We start from the raw sequence: 12,674 nt of genomic DNA on the forward strand, positions 1-12,674 counted from the left end.
TGATATTGGGTTTCCAACATTTTTAAAAAGTGAGGTAGAAGTTGAATGAAATTTGATTTTCAAGCCGTAGGAAATTATAGATCCATAGTAGTAGACTACGGCTAGCTCCAACAAGATTGGTTTGTGCTTGAACTTGCTGATGTTGGTAATTTTTTGTAAAAATATCAGTGGTAGATAAAAGAACTCGTGCGAGTGGCATTTCCCATTCATCATGAATGGTTGGCTGAATGTTCTTCTTAGTCTTCAGAACATGAAATTTAGATTTATTTTGACATGAGGCTGAGTATAGTCTCGTCATCTACAATGGGCTGATTTTCTATTTCCTTTTCTTTTCCATAGATTTATAATAGAATTTTATATGAAAGGTTTCTTCAATAAGAGTTTTTATCTTGGTGAATACATAAAAGTATAATTCCTCGAAAGTGATTAATGCTGCAAGTCAGGAGATCATATCACTTTTAGGTGGATGTCATGCTACAAGTAATTGATAGCAAAACGAAAATAAAATTAGAAACTTCAACAGCTTATACATGTTTTTTTTTTCGGAAAAAAAAAAGGGACCCTACTCATATTTTGATATAAGAAACAATTCAAAGCCAACAGAATTGAATCCATATCAATTATTCTAATGCTAAAGTGTAGCAGGATTACAACATCTTTATAGCAAATTCTAATATGCCATGTCCTTATTCTGATTCTGGTATGACTTGTAACTCTTGACGAAAATCCATTGCCGGTATCCTTGCATTGGTTCTTGTGGTAGCTGTGGTGGCAAAGGGATTAGGAGGCATGATCAAATTGTCCCCTCCTTCCAACATTTGAACCGCAACTTTCATTGAGGGACGTTTCAATGGGTGCCATTGGATGCACCAGAGCCCTACAACTGCGAGTTTCTTTGCAATATGAGCATCTCCATCATCTTCAACAAAGACTCGAAAGTCTTCTTTTTGCTCTAAACAATTATAGATCCATTCTGGAAAATAAACTTGGCTAATATTCTCTTTTGTAACCTCTGTATTTTTCCTGCCTCCAACCATTTCTAGCAACAGCATTCCGAAACTATAAACATCAACTTTATAAGTCACATTTCCAAAATTCCTAGAGAACACTTCTGGTGCAATGTAACCCATGGTTCCTCTGGCCGTGGTCATGGATACTGCACTTTGGTCTTTAGAGCACAACTTAGCAAGACCAAAATCAGAAATTTTTGGATTGAAGTTTTGGTCTAGCAAAATATTATGAGGTTTGATGTCAAAATGAAGAATTCGTTGGTCGCACCCTTGGTGAAGATACTCAATTCCTTTTGCAATTCCAATGGCAATGTCTTGGAGCTTGTCCCAACCAAGAAATTGATTCTTGACATCTGCCGAAGATATGAACTTGTCTAGAGAGTTATTTGATAAAAACTCATAAACTAAGGCTCTTCTAAATCCATCGGCACAAAAACCAACCAAGCGAACAACATTGACATGGTGGATCGTACCCATTGTTCCCACTTCATTTAAGAATTCCTCTCCTTTTCCTTTAGAAGTGTTCAGAATCTTCACCGCAACATAGATTTCATTGGAAAGCTTTCCTTTGAACACTGTTCCATAAGCTCCTTGGCCTAACTTATCAGCAAATTCATTTGTAATCCTTCTAATATCAGAATATGTGTATCTTGAGGGCTTTAAGTTTCTGTAATCTTCCAAAAACATTTCGATCTTTGCTTGATTTTCTTTCTCAACTTTATCATACCTATAGACACGGTAGATTGCAAAGACCAACAGTACCAACAAAAATGAACCCAAAATGGCACCTGCATGGTAAAGATAAACATTGATGGGTCAAGAATTTCCACATATATATATACATATATATATATATATACAAGAATGAAAATTGAAGTGGCCGGCACGAACTACTTACCAACAATCTCTAATTTTGTCGATGTGCGACCTGTAAAAGATTTGAACATCATGATCAGCTTCTCGAGAGAACATATAATTGTTTGCACAAAAATTTATTTTCCTATGCTCTTTATTTAATAATTAGGATCATGAGTTTCTACTAAGAATTTTAAAGTCTAGAGTGAGATGGAGATAAATACATAAAATAAACTGCAAGATATTTATAGATATTGGCATGAATTTCTCAGACAGTATTAAAAGTTAGAATAATGCTAAATGTACTTAAGAAAAATTTACAAAAAATTAAATCCTTCAATATGTTATACCTTAGGCATTACTCTAAAAGTTAAGTAAATTGTAGAATCCATTTTATATATCTATCTAATATCTGTCTTCCATCCCCAAGCTCATGGGATTAAAATCCCAATCATTTTAATAAGTCAGTAACTATAACCTTTCTAAACAAATTTTGGGTTATTTGTTGTGTTTTCATATCTTATGCTTCGATTTCCATTTAAGATCTGACACGTCTTCCTACAATGATAAACTTGCATTAATTAATAATATACAGTTTTGTATCATTATATAATATCTTTGTGTTATATTTATATGCATTTACATAAGACTTGAATGAGCTCACCTCAGCTCAATTGGATTCTGTTTTAAACTTGTTCTAACATTAAATACACAATTGTCAAATCATTTAAATATCACTTAATTCAAAACCTCTTTATATATAAGACGTAAAATCTTTTTCAACTTCTTATAAATATATCTAAATTTATCTTACTATCTAAACACATCTAAACTCATTTTAGATAGATCCCATAAAACTCACTCTATCATCCCAACTCACAATCATTCATAAAGAAATTAATTCATATCAACTTAGTTCGACATCCAAACAAAGCCTTAAGTTTCGTTTGGATAGTAAGTTGAGATAAAAGTTAAATAAAGAATTATTAGAATATTATTTTTTAATATTATTATTATTACGAGATTTAAAAAAATTAAATTAATTATTATATTTTATATAAAAATTTATAAAAATAATAATATTAAGATAATATGAAATAAGATAAAACATTTGTACTAATAATTTCATGCACTGGCCGGATGAAAATTTTCGGTTATAAAATACTAACTGCCACTGCCAAATCTTTTTTTATTTTATTTTTCTTTTCGAGAAGATCAACGAATCATAAGGGCAAAATTAGTACCAGTTTTTAGAGAACATTTTAATTAGTTCTTTTTTTGTTTCATTATGCAACAATTTGATAATGCATACACAACGTTTGACGATGCAGAATGGAAGACAATTATACCTTTGGCATGATTTCTTTGTCTGGGGAAGCACTCAGTTTTTGATTCATCAGTGCTATTATTATTCTTCAAAATTCTACAATTCTCGCCTCTCTGTTCACAATGCCTGCAGTCTGGAGTGGACCAGTTCAAGTGAAGAATGTTAGCGTCGCCCATTTCAGGAACATACGGAATATTATACATCTTTGTACAAGACGATATGGGCAACTCCATTAACGATTGACCATCATTTAAATCCAAGGCGTAAACTTGGTGGGTAGGGCCACTCAGACAAGAGATCCTGAAGATGCCATTTCTCTGATCTGTACTTTGGGAACAATTGAATAAGCCATAGCCACGAGGGTAGTAATCTTGTTCGTGGAATAGGAATTGGAAAGGCGAAGAAGATAGATTGAGTCTCCTAAGCTCTATTGGGAAGCAGTGATTTGGGTCAGAAAGTTGAATAACCTGAGATATATAGTCAATCTCCTCGACAAAGAGCTTTACTGAAATGGGCAGTTCGAGCAGTGTTTGGTTTGAATCAGTGCAGGAAAGAGTAAACCCAGGAAAGCTACAGTGGTCAGGTTGTCTCGTGTGGCTAAGCCGGAAAGGAAATCGGATGGCTGGGCCTTTGCCTCCACAACGTAATTCTTCACACACATTTTCATGACCTCCTACGTGGTGGTCCATCATCGTGAAAACCATAAACAAGAAGAAGGAACACGAGATCGCCATTTCGGATCCTCTCTCTGATCAGTAATGTGTATTATATAAAATAAAAATAAATAAATAGAAGGGACGACTCGAAGTCTAGTCTATAATTCGTTTGATAATGATATTTTATCTTTTTTTTTTTTTTTTTTTAAATTTATTTAAACCACAGTACACGCCTTCCAGCTCTTCAACCACGAATTATCGACCCAAACTTTTAAAAAAAAAAAATTCTTTATACTCAGCTGCAATTTGTCTTCTCAATTTTATAATTAGTGTAATTATATATTTTTTAAAAATAAAAAAAAAATACATAACTTCATTAATAGTGACTTCTTCAACTATTAACAATAAATAAATCAAACTATCCGAAATAATTTTGAGAAGCAAACTCATGGAATTAAATATTATTTTTTAAAAACAAAAATCAAAAGAGAAAAAAATACATTATCAACTGCGTGTTCCCGTAAATTGATCTTGAGTAATGTAACATGTTGAATTTATTTTGAAGAGAAATGATATTAATTAATTGTGATGTTTAATCATAAAGTGATGTTAATTGATTATATATGGTCTTGAGAGATCTTTATCTTTTTTAAAAGATGAAAGAGAAAGAAGTGAGAGAAAAGGTAGAGTGGAAAGTCTCCTTCGATGACCTTGACTTAGAACAAGCTACAAGTAATTTCCTCGCAAACACATTAAATAAAGATATTTACATGGGTGGGCACAAAGATATTATTTTCTAATCCACAATCACCAGTCAATTTACATGCTTGATTCTTGAATTCATTATAAGTGTCGTGTATGTACTTGCACACAAAAATCAGAAATAAATACATGCTTTATAACTGATTAATAAAAAGAAGAAAAAATAAATCTGAATAGATATTTTAATTTTTAAACAGTCTTTTATCAAATTTTGGTATAGAAAAATGTTAACTTAGTTAATAGTCATCAAATACTACATCATTTAATTAATGGGAAGATACTAAGTGTAGCCTATTGTACTAATTAATAATTTAGGAAAATGCTAGATCTCCCGCTAAGGGCTCCCGCTGGGTTCTAGCAGGTGTATTTGTATGTGTTTTTTTAAGTTTTTTTATATAATTTTTTAACAATTTTAAATATTTTTAAAAAATAAAAAAAATCATAATATTATTAAAAAATATTTTTTTAATCACGAAATAAATAAAAAATCATAAAAAATATTTTTTATAATTTTTTTATTTTACTTCGTGACTAAGGAAATATTTTTTAATGATTTTTTTTTTTTACTTTCTGATTTAGGAAATATTTTTTTAATGATGTTCTAAATTTATTTTTTTTTAATATTAAAAAATATTAAAAAACCTATATAAAAAATAACTTTAAAAAATACATATAAAACAATATTACACTCTAATGGGAGCTACCAGCCGGAGCCCCCAGCGGAGGCTGTAGCATGACCCAATAATCTAATGCTACTTCATTTAAACAATGCACAATCATATGTGCTAATAAATAAATAAAACCATTGTTGTTGAGGGTATATTTAAAAGGATGCGGGTACACATATAATAGAACTCGTATTGATATTTTATTTTAAGCTCGGATGGATTAAGGTTATTTCTAATTTTATGCTTAAAATTTAGAATAAAACACATAAAATAAATCCTATAATATTTTTTTGAGCTAAATCCTATAGATTTATTAAGCAGTGTCTTCATAGTTCATCTTTGTAGGATATGCTTAAAATTTAGATAAACAAACACATAAAATAAATCTTAAACATTTTGTCTACTCAAATCCAAAACCCTAAATTAGTTTAGGGTTCCAATCCGTAACCCTAAATCAATCTTTGAAACCCCTAAATTAATTTAGGATTTCAAATTGAACTCCTAAACTAATTTAGGGTTCCAATTCGAAACTCATGCACAAAATCACAACAGTTCACAAATCACATGCAAAATTAATCTCGATTTTCCATAGCACACAGTTCACAAATCTCATTCTCCATTTCTATTTAATCCCAACCTTTCTCCAATCTCCATAACTCAACAAAAAAAAAAAAACATAAAATACTAAAAGGTTTAGATTTGGGGCTTACCTTCGGCGACGATGATGCGATGGACACAGAGAGCAATGACGATGATGACTACGACAAACATAGAGAGCAACGGAGATGAGCAGACGCCTAACACAGTAATAGAGACTCAGATAGCGACGGAGAGAGAACTGAGAGAGAGAATGATTCGATAAGAGGAGCGAGATTTAACACCCCAAACCTACCAAACTATGTCGTTTTGTCTACAATGACAACACGGTGTCATTTGGTCTAGGTTATTTTTAAAAAAAATTTCATGCACAAAACGACGTTGTTTTGTCTGTTATATATATGGGGTCTGGGGCAGGGGAAACCTAGAGCGAGGTTGGGCCCCATACGTCCACCGCCTCCCGCATCTGCGGCATGGGTCCCCCACCATGCCCAAGCGAGGGCAGGGCGAAAGGGTTGAGGCAACGAGGGGCCACCCCTAGGTTTAGGACCCATTTTTGTTCTTAAGAACCGATACCGATACCATAATGGTTACAAACAGGATCGAACTAGTTCAATCAATTTTTTGAATTTTTTTTTATACCCCTATACACATGATAAGAATTTTTAAACCAAAATAATAAATAAATTAAAAATATATAAAAATAGAGGCAGATGGTCTCCACCACGGTGGTTCAGACATTTGGATGACGAATAGCCACGACAGATGTTGGAGGTGGTAAGATCCACCCTTGTCCCAAGGGATATAGAACAGAAAAATGATAAATACCCATCACTTTACACAATAATGTTTTAAAATGATGAGTAATTTTATAAAATATTATATAAAATTAATATCTTACAAAAATATCCTTATTTTACAACATGTGTTGTGAACTGTGTTGTATGATTACCATTACTATATAGAAGATATTAGGTCCAGCATTGAGGTAACATTAGAGGATGTATGGAAATATTTTTCATCACATCTCATTTCATATCATTTCATCCCTAAATATCATTCAAACACAAACACTCTTAAACTAATCTTTACAATTTTTTCAAGCTAATCATAACAACTTTTCTAACTTTTCAAATAAAAAACAAAAAACAATTTAATTTTTTCACATCTCGAAACAAAAATAATATTCAAACAACATAATATTTTTTATTTCTCTTATTTTTCAAAGTCCAATGAATACTTATCTCAAAACTATCTCACTACTATTCACAAACCGGATCAGAACCGGTAAAACCGAAAGTACCGGTTTCGGAGGGTAACTTGTGTGGTATTAGTTCTTCAAAATGCAAAATTGGTGTATGTCAATTCAGTTCCAAAATTTGTCCAAAACTTAACCAAATTGGACCCGTTACACCTCTAGTTAGGGCACAAACGGGAAGAGACCTTTTCGACAAACCCTTCCTCATCGACATAGCCACTGCGAGGGAGTTACAGGAGTATTGTGTCTAGAATCCCATAGGTGTGGCGCAGATTCATCGAGTCCCTGGCAGTGACGGTGGGGCGCCACCCAAAGCTTTCAAAGTACGGGATGTCTTCAGCAAAAGAAGATTTCGGGACAACAGGGGTTTGGGATGTTTTTCATTAGGCCATGAGGATGACAAAGAAGCAGAGGGAAATGAAGAAATGGGGAAGGTTAAAGTCGCAGATAAAGAAGTCGAGCTAGTGGAGTCTCAAGAATGTAAAGAAGAAATGAAGAAATCAGGAAAAAGACGAAAAATGAGGAGTAGGGAAATGAAGAGCGGGTGATAACTACAAACCATCATTACCTGACTAAATGACGTGGCTGAAAGAGAATGTGGCGACGGTTACGGGGTAAGGTACACATGTTTCCAAGTTTAAAATTCTCACCTCTTGATAAGTTGAAACGACGAGTAAAGTAATAAATGGGCCAGCGGGGTAGTCCATAAGTCTAAAATCTCTAGCGGGTAGTCTAGGATCTCAAACGTCCTCAACTGAGTAAAGTAAGATATTTATAATTCCTTCATTATGAATTCACCAAGCTTACATGCGAGAGGAATTAGCTCGGTAACTAGTGGAGTTAACTGAGGACCCAAGGCTCATCATCCATAAATGGTAGCTACTCAAAAGAGTTGTGTAGCTTAACGAAAACCCTAGTCGCCCAATTTATTAGGGAGGGATAAACCTCGTATTATGAATATAGACTATGTGGTGATTAGATAATTCTGATACATCAAGGATAAGCCTTCTAGTGGCTAAGCATTGTATAAAGTTAATCAGTTTATAGTATTCATCCAATATTCTTTATGCCTACAAATAGGGACAACTAGTAATCTTCGAACTATCTAATTGAGCATTTTTAAATTATTATCTTACTTATTGTTGACTTAAGTATCGAATGTATCACATGCGCATCACGTAATTTATATAATAATTTGTAGATTAAAAATCATGATCGGTGGTGAAATACGTATTTTATATTTATATTTTTAATTTTTTAAAAGATTCTACTATATGAAGTGATGTAATGTGATTGTGGTTTTGAGAGAACTTTCTCTTTTAAAAGATAAAGAGAAATAGGAGAAGTGAGATACGTGGTTGTGAGCGAAGTTCCTTAAGGCGATCTAGACATGTATGCCTTAGCACTCACCAATCCTCCTTCGTTTGACTGGTTGGATAAGATAAGTATACAAATCAATGAGTCTAAGGGTACGTTTGGGTAGTAAAAATACTTGAGAAGTATTGAGAATGTTTGTGAATAGTTATGAATAAAGATTTGAGTGAGTTTGTGGATCCCATTGAGAGTATTTTTAATTGTTTGGATGGTGAAGTATGTTGAGTTGTTGACTTTGGATAGGTAGTTGAAAAAGATGTGGGTCCTATAAATATTATAGTGATTTTATTTTTAGTAATAAATATTATAGTATTTTTTAATATTAATAAATATTGTGGTGATTTTATTTTATTTTTATATATAATAATGATAAATATTATAATGATTTTATTTTTAATTTATAAATAATAGTGATAAATATTATAATGATTTTATTTTCATATATATAATAGTGATAAATATTATAGTAATGTTATTTTTTATTTATATATTATAGTGATTTTAGTTTTTATTTATATATAATAGTGATAAATATTATAGTGATTTTATTTTTTATTTATATTTAATAGTGATAAATATTATAGTGATTTTATTTTTTATTTATATTTAATAGTGATAAATATTATTTATTTTAATTTTTGTTTATATATAATAGTGATAAATATTATTAATTTTTATTTTTATTTATATATAATAGTGATAAATATTATAGTGATTTTATTTTTTATTTATATTTAATAATGATAAATATTATTGATTTTAATTTTTATTTATATATAATAGTGATAAATATTATTGATCTTTTTCTTATATTTAATAGTGATAAATATTATAGTAATTTTATTTTTTATTGTGATTTTATTTTTATTTATATATAATAATAATAAATATTATAAAATATTTATAAATAATTATGAGTAGAGATTGAAGTAGATTTGTAGATCTCATTAAGAATATTTTATATTATTTAATATATAAAATATTTTTAATATTACAAGAATACTTAAAAAATATTAAATATGTTGACTATCCAAACTCAATCTAAAGCATTAATTATAAGACCGGGGGATGCATTTGTAAGATAAATTGGTAGATGCCCGTAGGTTGGCCTAGTCTCCCTTGCTGAGCTTGACTTGGAATATGTTGTGAACGCATTTACCAAAAAAGATATTTATTTATTTATTGAAACCGTGTAATTTGATAATTAATTTTTTATTTAATGATTAAAAATGATTATTAATAAAATTATATATTTAAAAAAAATTATTAAAAATATTAAAAAAATACGTAAAAGTAATTAAAAAAATAAAAATTTTAAATATACTATAAAATAATAAATAATATATCATTATCCTCTTCTATATCACCCCCTAAAGTACTAAATCCACTATGTAAATCTGTTAAAAAAACTTCTTCAGACTTTTTGAGACAATGAGACGAGCTAGTTTTCAAAAGATGTGTGCAAAATTTGTGCGCTTGGAGCATGAACAGATCAATATTGTTGAGGTCAATACTTCTTCAACAAGTTCATTTTTAATTTACCCCTTTATATCCGTTCTTAGGCTTGGCTACCGTCAAGGAAGCTTTTCTTAATTTAAACTAATCATTATAATTTTTTCAAACTAATCATAACAATTTTTTTAACTTTTCAAATAAAAAATAAAAAATAATTCAATTTTTTCACATCTCAAAATAAAAATAATATTCTAATAACATAATATTTTTTATTCAACATTTTCTCTCTTATTTTTCAAAACACAATGAATATTTATCTCAAAACTATCTCACTACTATTCACAAATCGGACCTGAACCGATAAAACCGAAAGTACCGATTTAGGAGGGTAACTAGTGCGGTATCAGTTTTTGAAAATGCAAAACTGATATATATTAGTTTGGTCCTAGAATTTGTCTAAAACTGAACCAAACTAGACCGGTTACACCCCTAGTTAGGGCACAAATGGGAAGATCAACCTTTTCGACAAACCCTTTCTCATTGACACAGCCATCGCGAGGGAGTTCCAGGAGTACTGAGTCTAGAATCCCATAAGTGTGGCGCAGATTCATCGAGTCCCTGGCAGTGAGGGTGGGGTGCCACCCAAAACCTTCAAAGTACGAGATGTCTTTAGCAGAAGAAGATTCCAGGGCAGCAAGGCTTTGGGATGTTTTTCGTTGGGCCATGAGAATGACAAAGAAGCAAAGAGAAAGGAAGAAATGGGGAAGGTTAGTTGCAGATAAAGAAGTCGAGCTAGTGGGGTCTCAAGAACGTAAAGAAGAAATGAAGAAATCGAGAAGAAGACGAAAAATGAGAAAGAGTAGGAAAATGAAGAGCAGGTGATAACTACAAACCATCATTACCTGACTAGATGACGTGACTGAAAAAGAATGTGGCGACAGTTACGGGGTAAGGTAGGCATGTTTACCAAGTTTAAAATTTCCACCTCTTAATAAGTGGAAACGATGAGTAAAGTAATAAATAGGCCAGCAGGGTAATCCATAGATCTAAATTCCCTAGTAGGTAGTATAGGGTCTTAAATGTCCTCGATTGAATAACGTAAGATATTTATAATTCCTTCATTACGAATTCTCCACAGTTACATGCGAAAGAAATTAGTGGGGTAATTGTAGGACTTAACTAAGGACCCAAGGCCCATCATCCATAAAGGGTAGCTACTCAAAAGATTCGTGTAGCTTAACGAAAACCCTAGTCGACCAATTTATTAGGAAGGGATAAACTTCGTATTATGAATATGGATCACGTGGTAATTAAATAATTTTGATACATCAAGTATAAGTCTTCTAAATTCTAATGGTTAAATATTGTGCAAAGTTAATCAGTTTATAGTATTTATTCAATATTTTCTACCCCTCTATATAGAGACAACAATTAACTTTCGAACTATCTAATTGAGCATTCTTAAATTATTATTTCTTATTTATTGTTGATTTAAGTATTAGAGGTGTCACATGCATACCATATCGTTTACATACTAATTTATTGTTAAAGATCACGATTGATGGTAAAACACGTATTTACATTTTTATTTTTAATATTTTAAAAGATTCTACTCTATGAAGTGATGTAATGTGATCGTGATTTTAAAAGATCTGTCTCTTTTAAAATATAAAAGAGGAATAGGAGAAGTGACATATGTGGTTGTGAGCAAAGTTCCTTAAGAGCTTCCTCAGATTAGTTAAAAGTTAGATTTATTGTATATTTAGTTGTTGGAGAGTAAAATATATTCATAATAGATTAGTTTAGTTAATAGTGACTTTTAAAAATTTTTTTAGATTTAAAAATTACTATACATACATCAAATATATATTTTATTCATTACTTATATCTCATTTCTTTTTTATCACATATTTTATCACAAGTGGTATATTAATTTGAATTAGTGATATATTAATTTAATTAAAATATAACTATTAATTAATATATAATAGGTATAATAGTAAATATGATAAATTAAATAAATTAATAATTAAAAAAATTAAATATTTTTAAAATGATTAGTTATTCATTATTATATAATAAATTAATAGATAATAGAGATTTGATGTAAATAATTAAACTTAAATTTATTTTATATTATTTTATTATTATAGAATATAAAAATAATTATTTTAATATAAAAATTTACGTAAATAATTATTTTAATATAAAAATCTAATGTAGAGTTTGACTGTTTGGATAAGATTGGTATACAAATCCAAAGAGTCTAAAAGCATTGATTGCAAGACTGGGAGATGCATTTGTACGATAAATCGGTAGCTGCCAGTAGGTTGGGCTCGTCTCCCTCGGTGGGCTTGACTTGGAACAAGTTGTAGACGCATTTACCAAAAACAAATATATATTTATTTATTTATTTAAACCGAGTAATTGAGAAGTGAGACGTGTTTTTCAAGTGTGATGTGGTTGTGAGAGAAGTCCCTTATGTTTCGTTTGGATATTGAAGTGAGTTGAGTTGAGTTGAGTTAAGATGATAAAATATTATTATAATATTATTTTTTAATATTATTATTATTTTAAAATTTAAAAATATTGAATTGTTTATTATATTTTATATTAAAATTTAAAAAAATTATAATAATAAATTGAGATGAGTTGAGAGATGTTTGTCATCCAAACGAAACTTAAAGGCGATGTAGACGTGTATGCCTTGGC

The 12,674-nt window shown here is 30.4% G+C and overlaps 1 protein-coding gene across 1 annotated transcript; it reads right to left on the minus strand.

Annotated features, from left to right (window-relative positions):
* Nucleotides 1-428: 428 nt before the first annotated feature.
* On the minus strand, nt 429-3,951 carry LOC109001062 (rust resistance kinase Lr10-like). Its single transcript, XM_018978177.2, has 3 exons — nt 3,215-3,951; nt 1,909-1,938; nt 429-1,798 (listed from the first exon to the last, which is right to left on the minus strand). Exons 1-3 carry the CDS (start codon nt 3,924-3,926, stop codon nt 687-689), a joined length of 1,854 nt encoding a protein of 617 aa, XP_018833722.1. The 5' UTR covers nt 3,927-3,951; the 3' UTR covers nt 429-686.
* Nucleotides 3,952-12,674: the final 8,723 nt, after the last annotated feature.

This window comes from Juglans regia, chromosome 2 (genome assembly GCF_001411555.2).
Source record: "Juglans regia cultivar Chandler chromosome 2, Walnut 2.0, whole genome shotgun sequence".
NCBI classification, from domain to species: Eukaryota; Viridiplantae; Streptophyta; class Magnoliopsida; order Fagales; family Juglandaceae; genus Juglans; species Juglans regia.

Bases quoted from the DNA above. Each gene is read 5' to 3' on its own strand.
- LOC109001062 (XM_018978177.2), bottom strand. From the start codon at position 3,926: ATGGCGATCTCGTGTTCCTTCTTCTTGTTTATGGTTTTCACGATGATG. The intron at 1,939-3,214 runs GTATAATTGTCT...AATCTTTTACAG, and splicing joins ACAAAGAAATCATGCCAAAG to GTCGCACATCGACAAAATTA. The intron at 1,799-1,908 runs GTAAGTAGTTCG...TTTACCATGCAG, and splicing joins GACAAAATTAGAGATTGTTG to GTGCCATTTTGGGTTCATTT.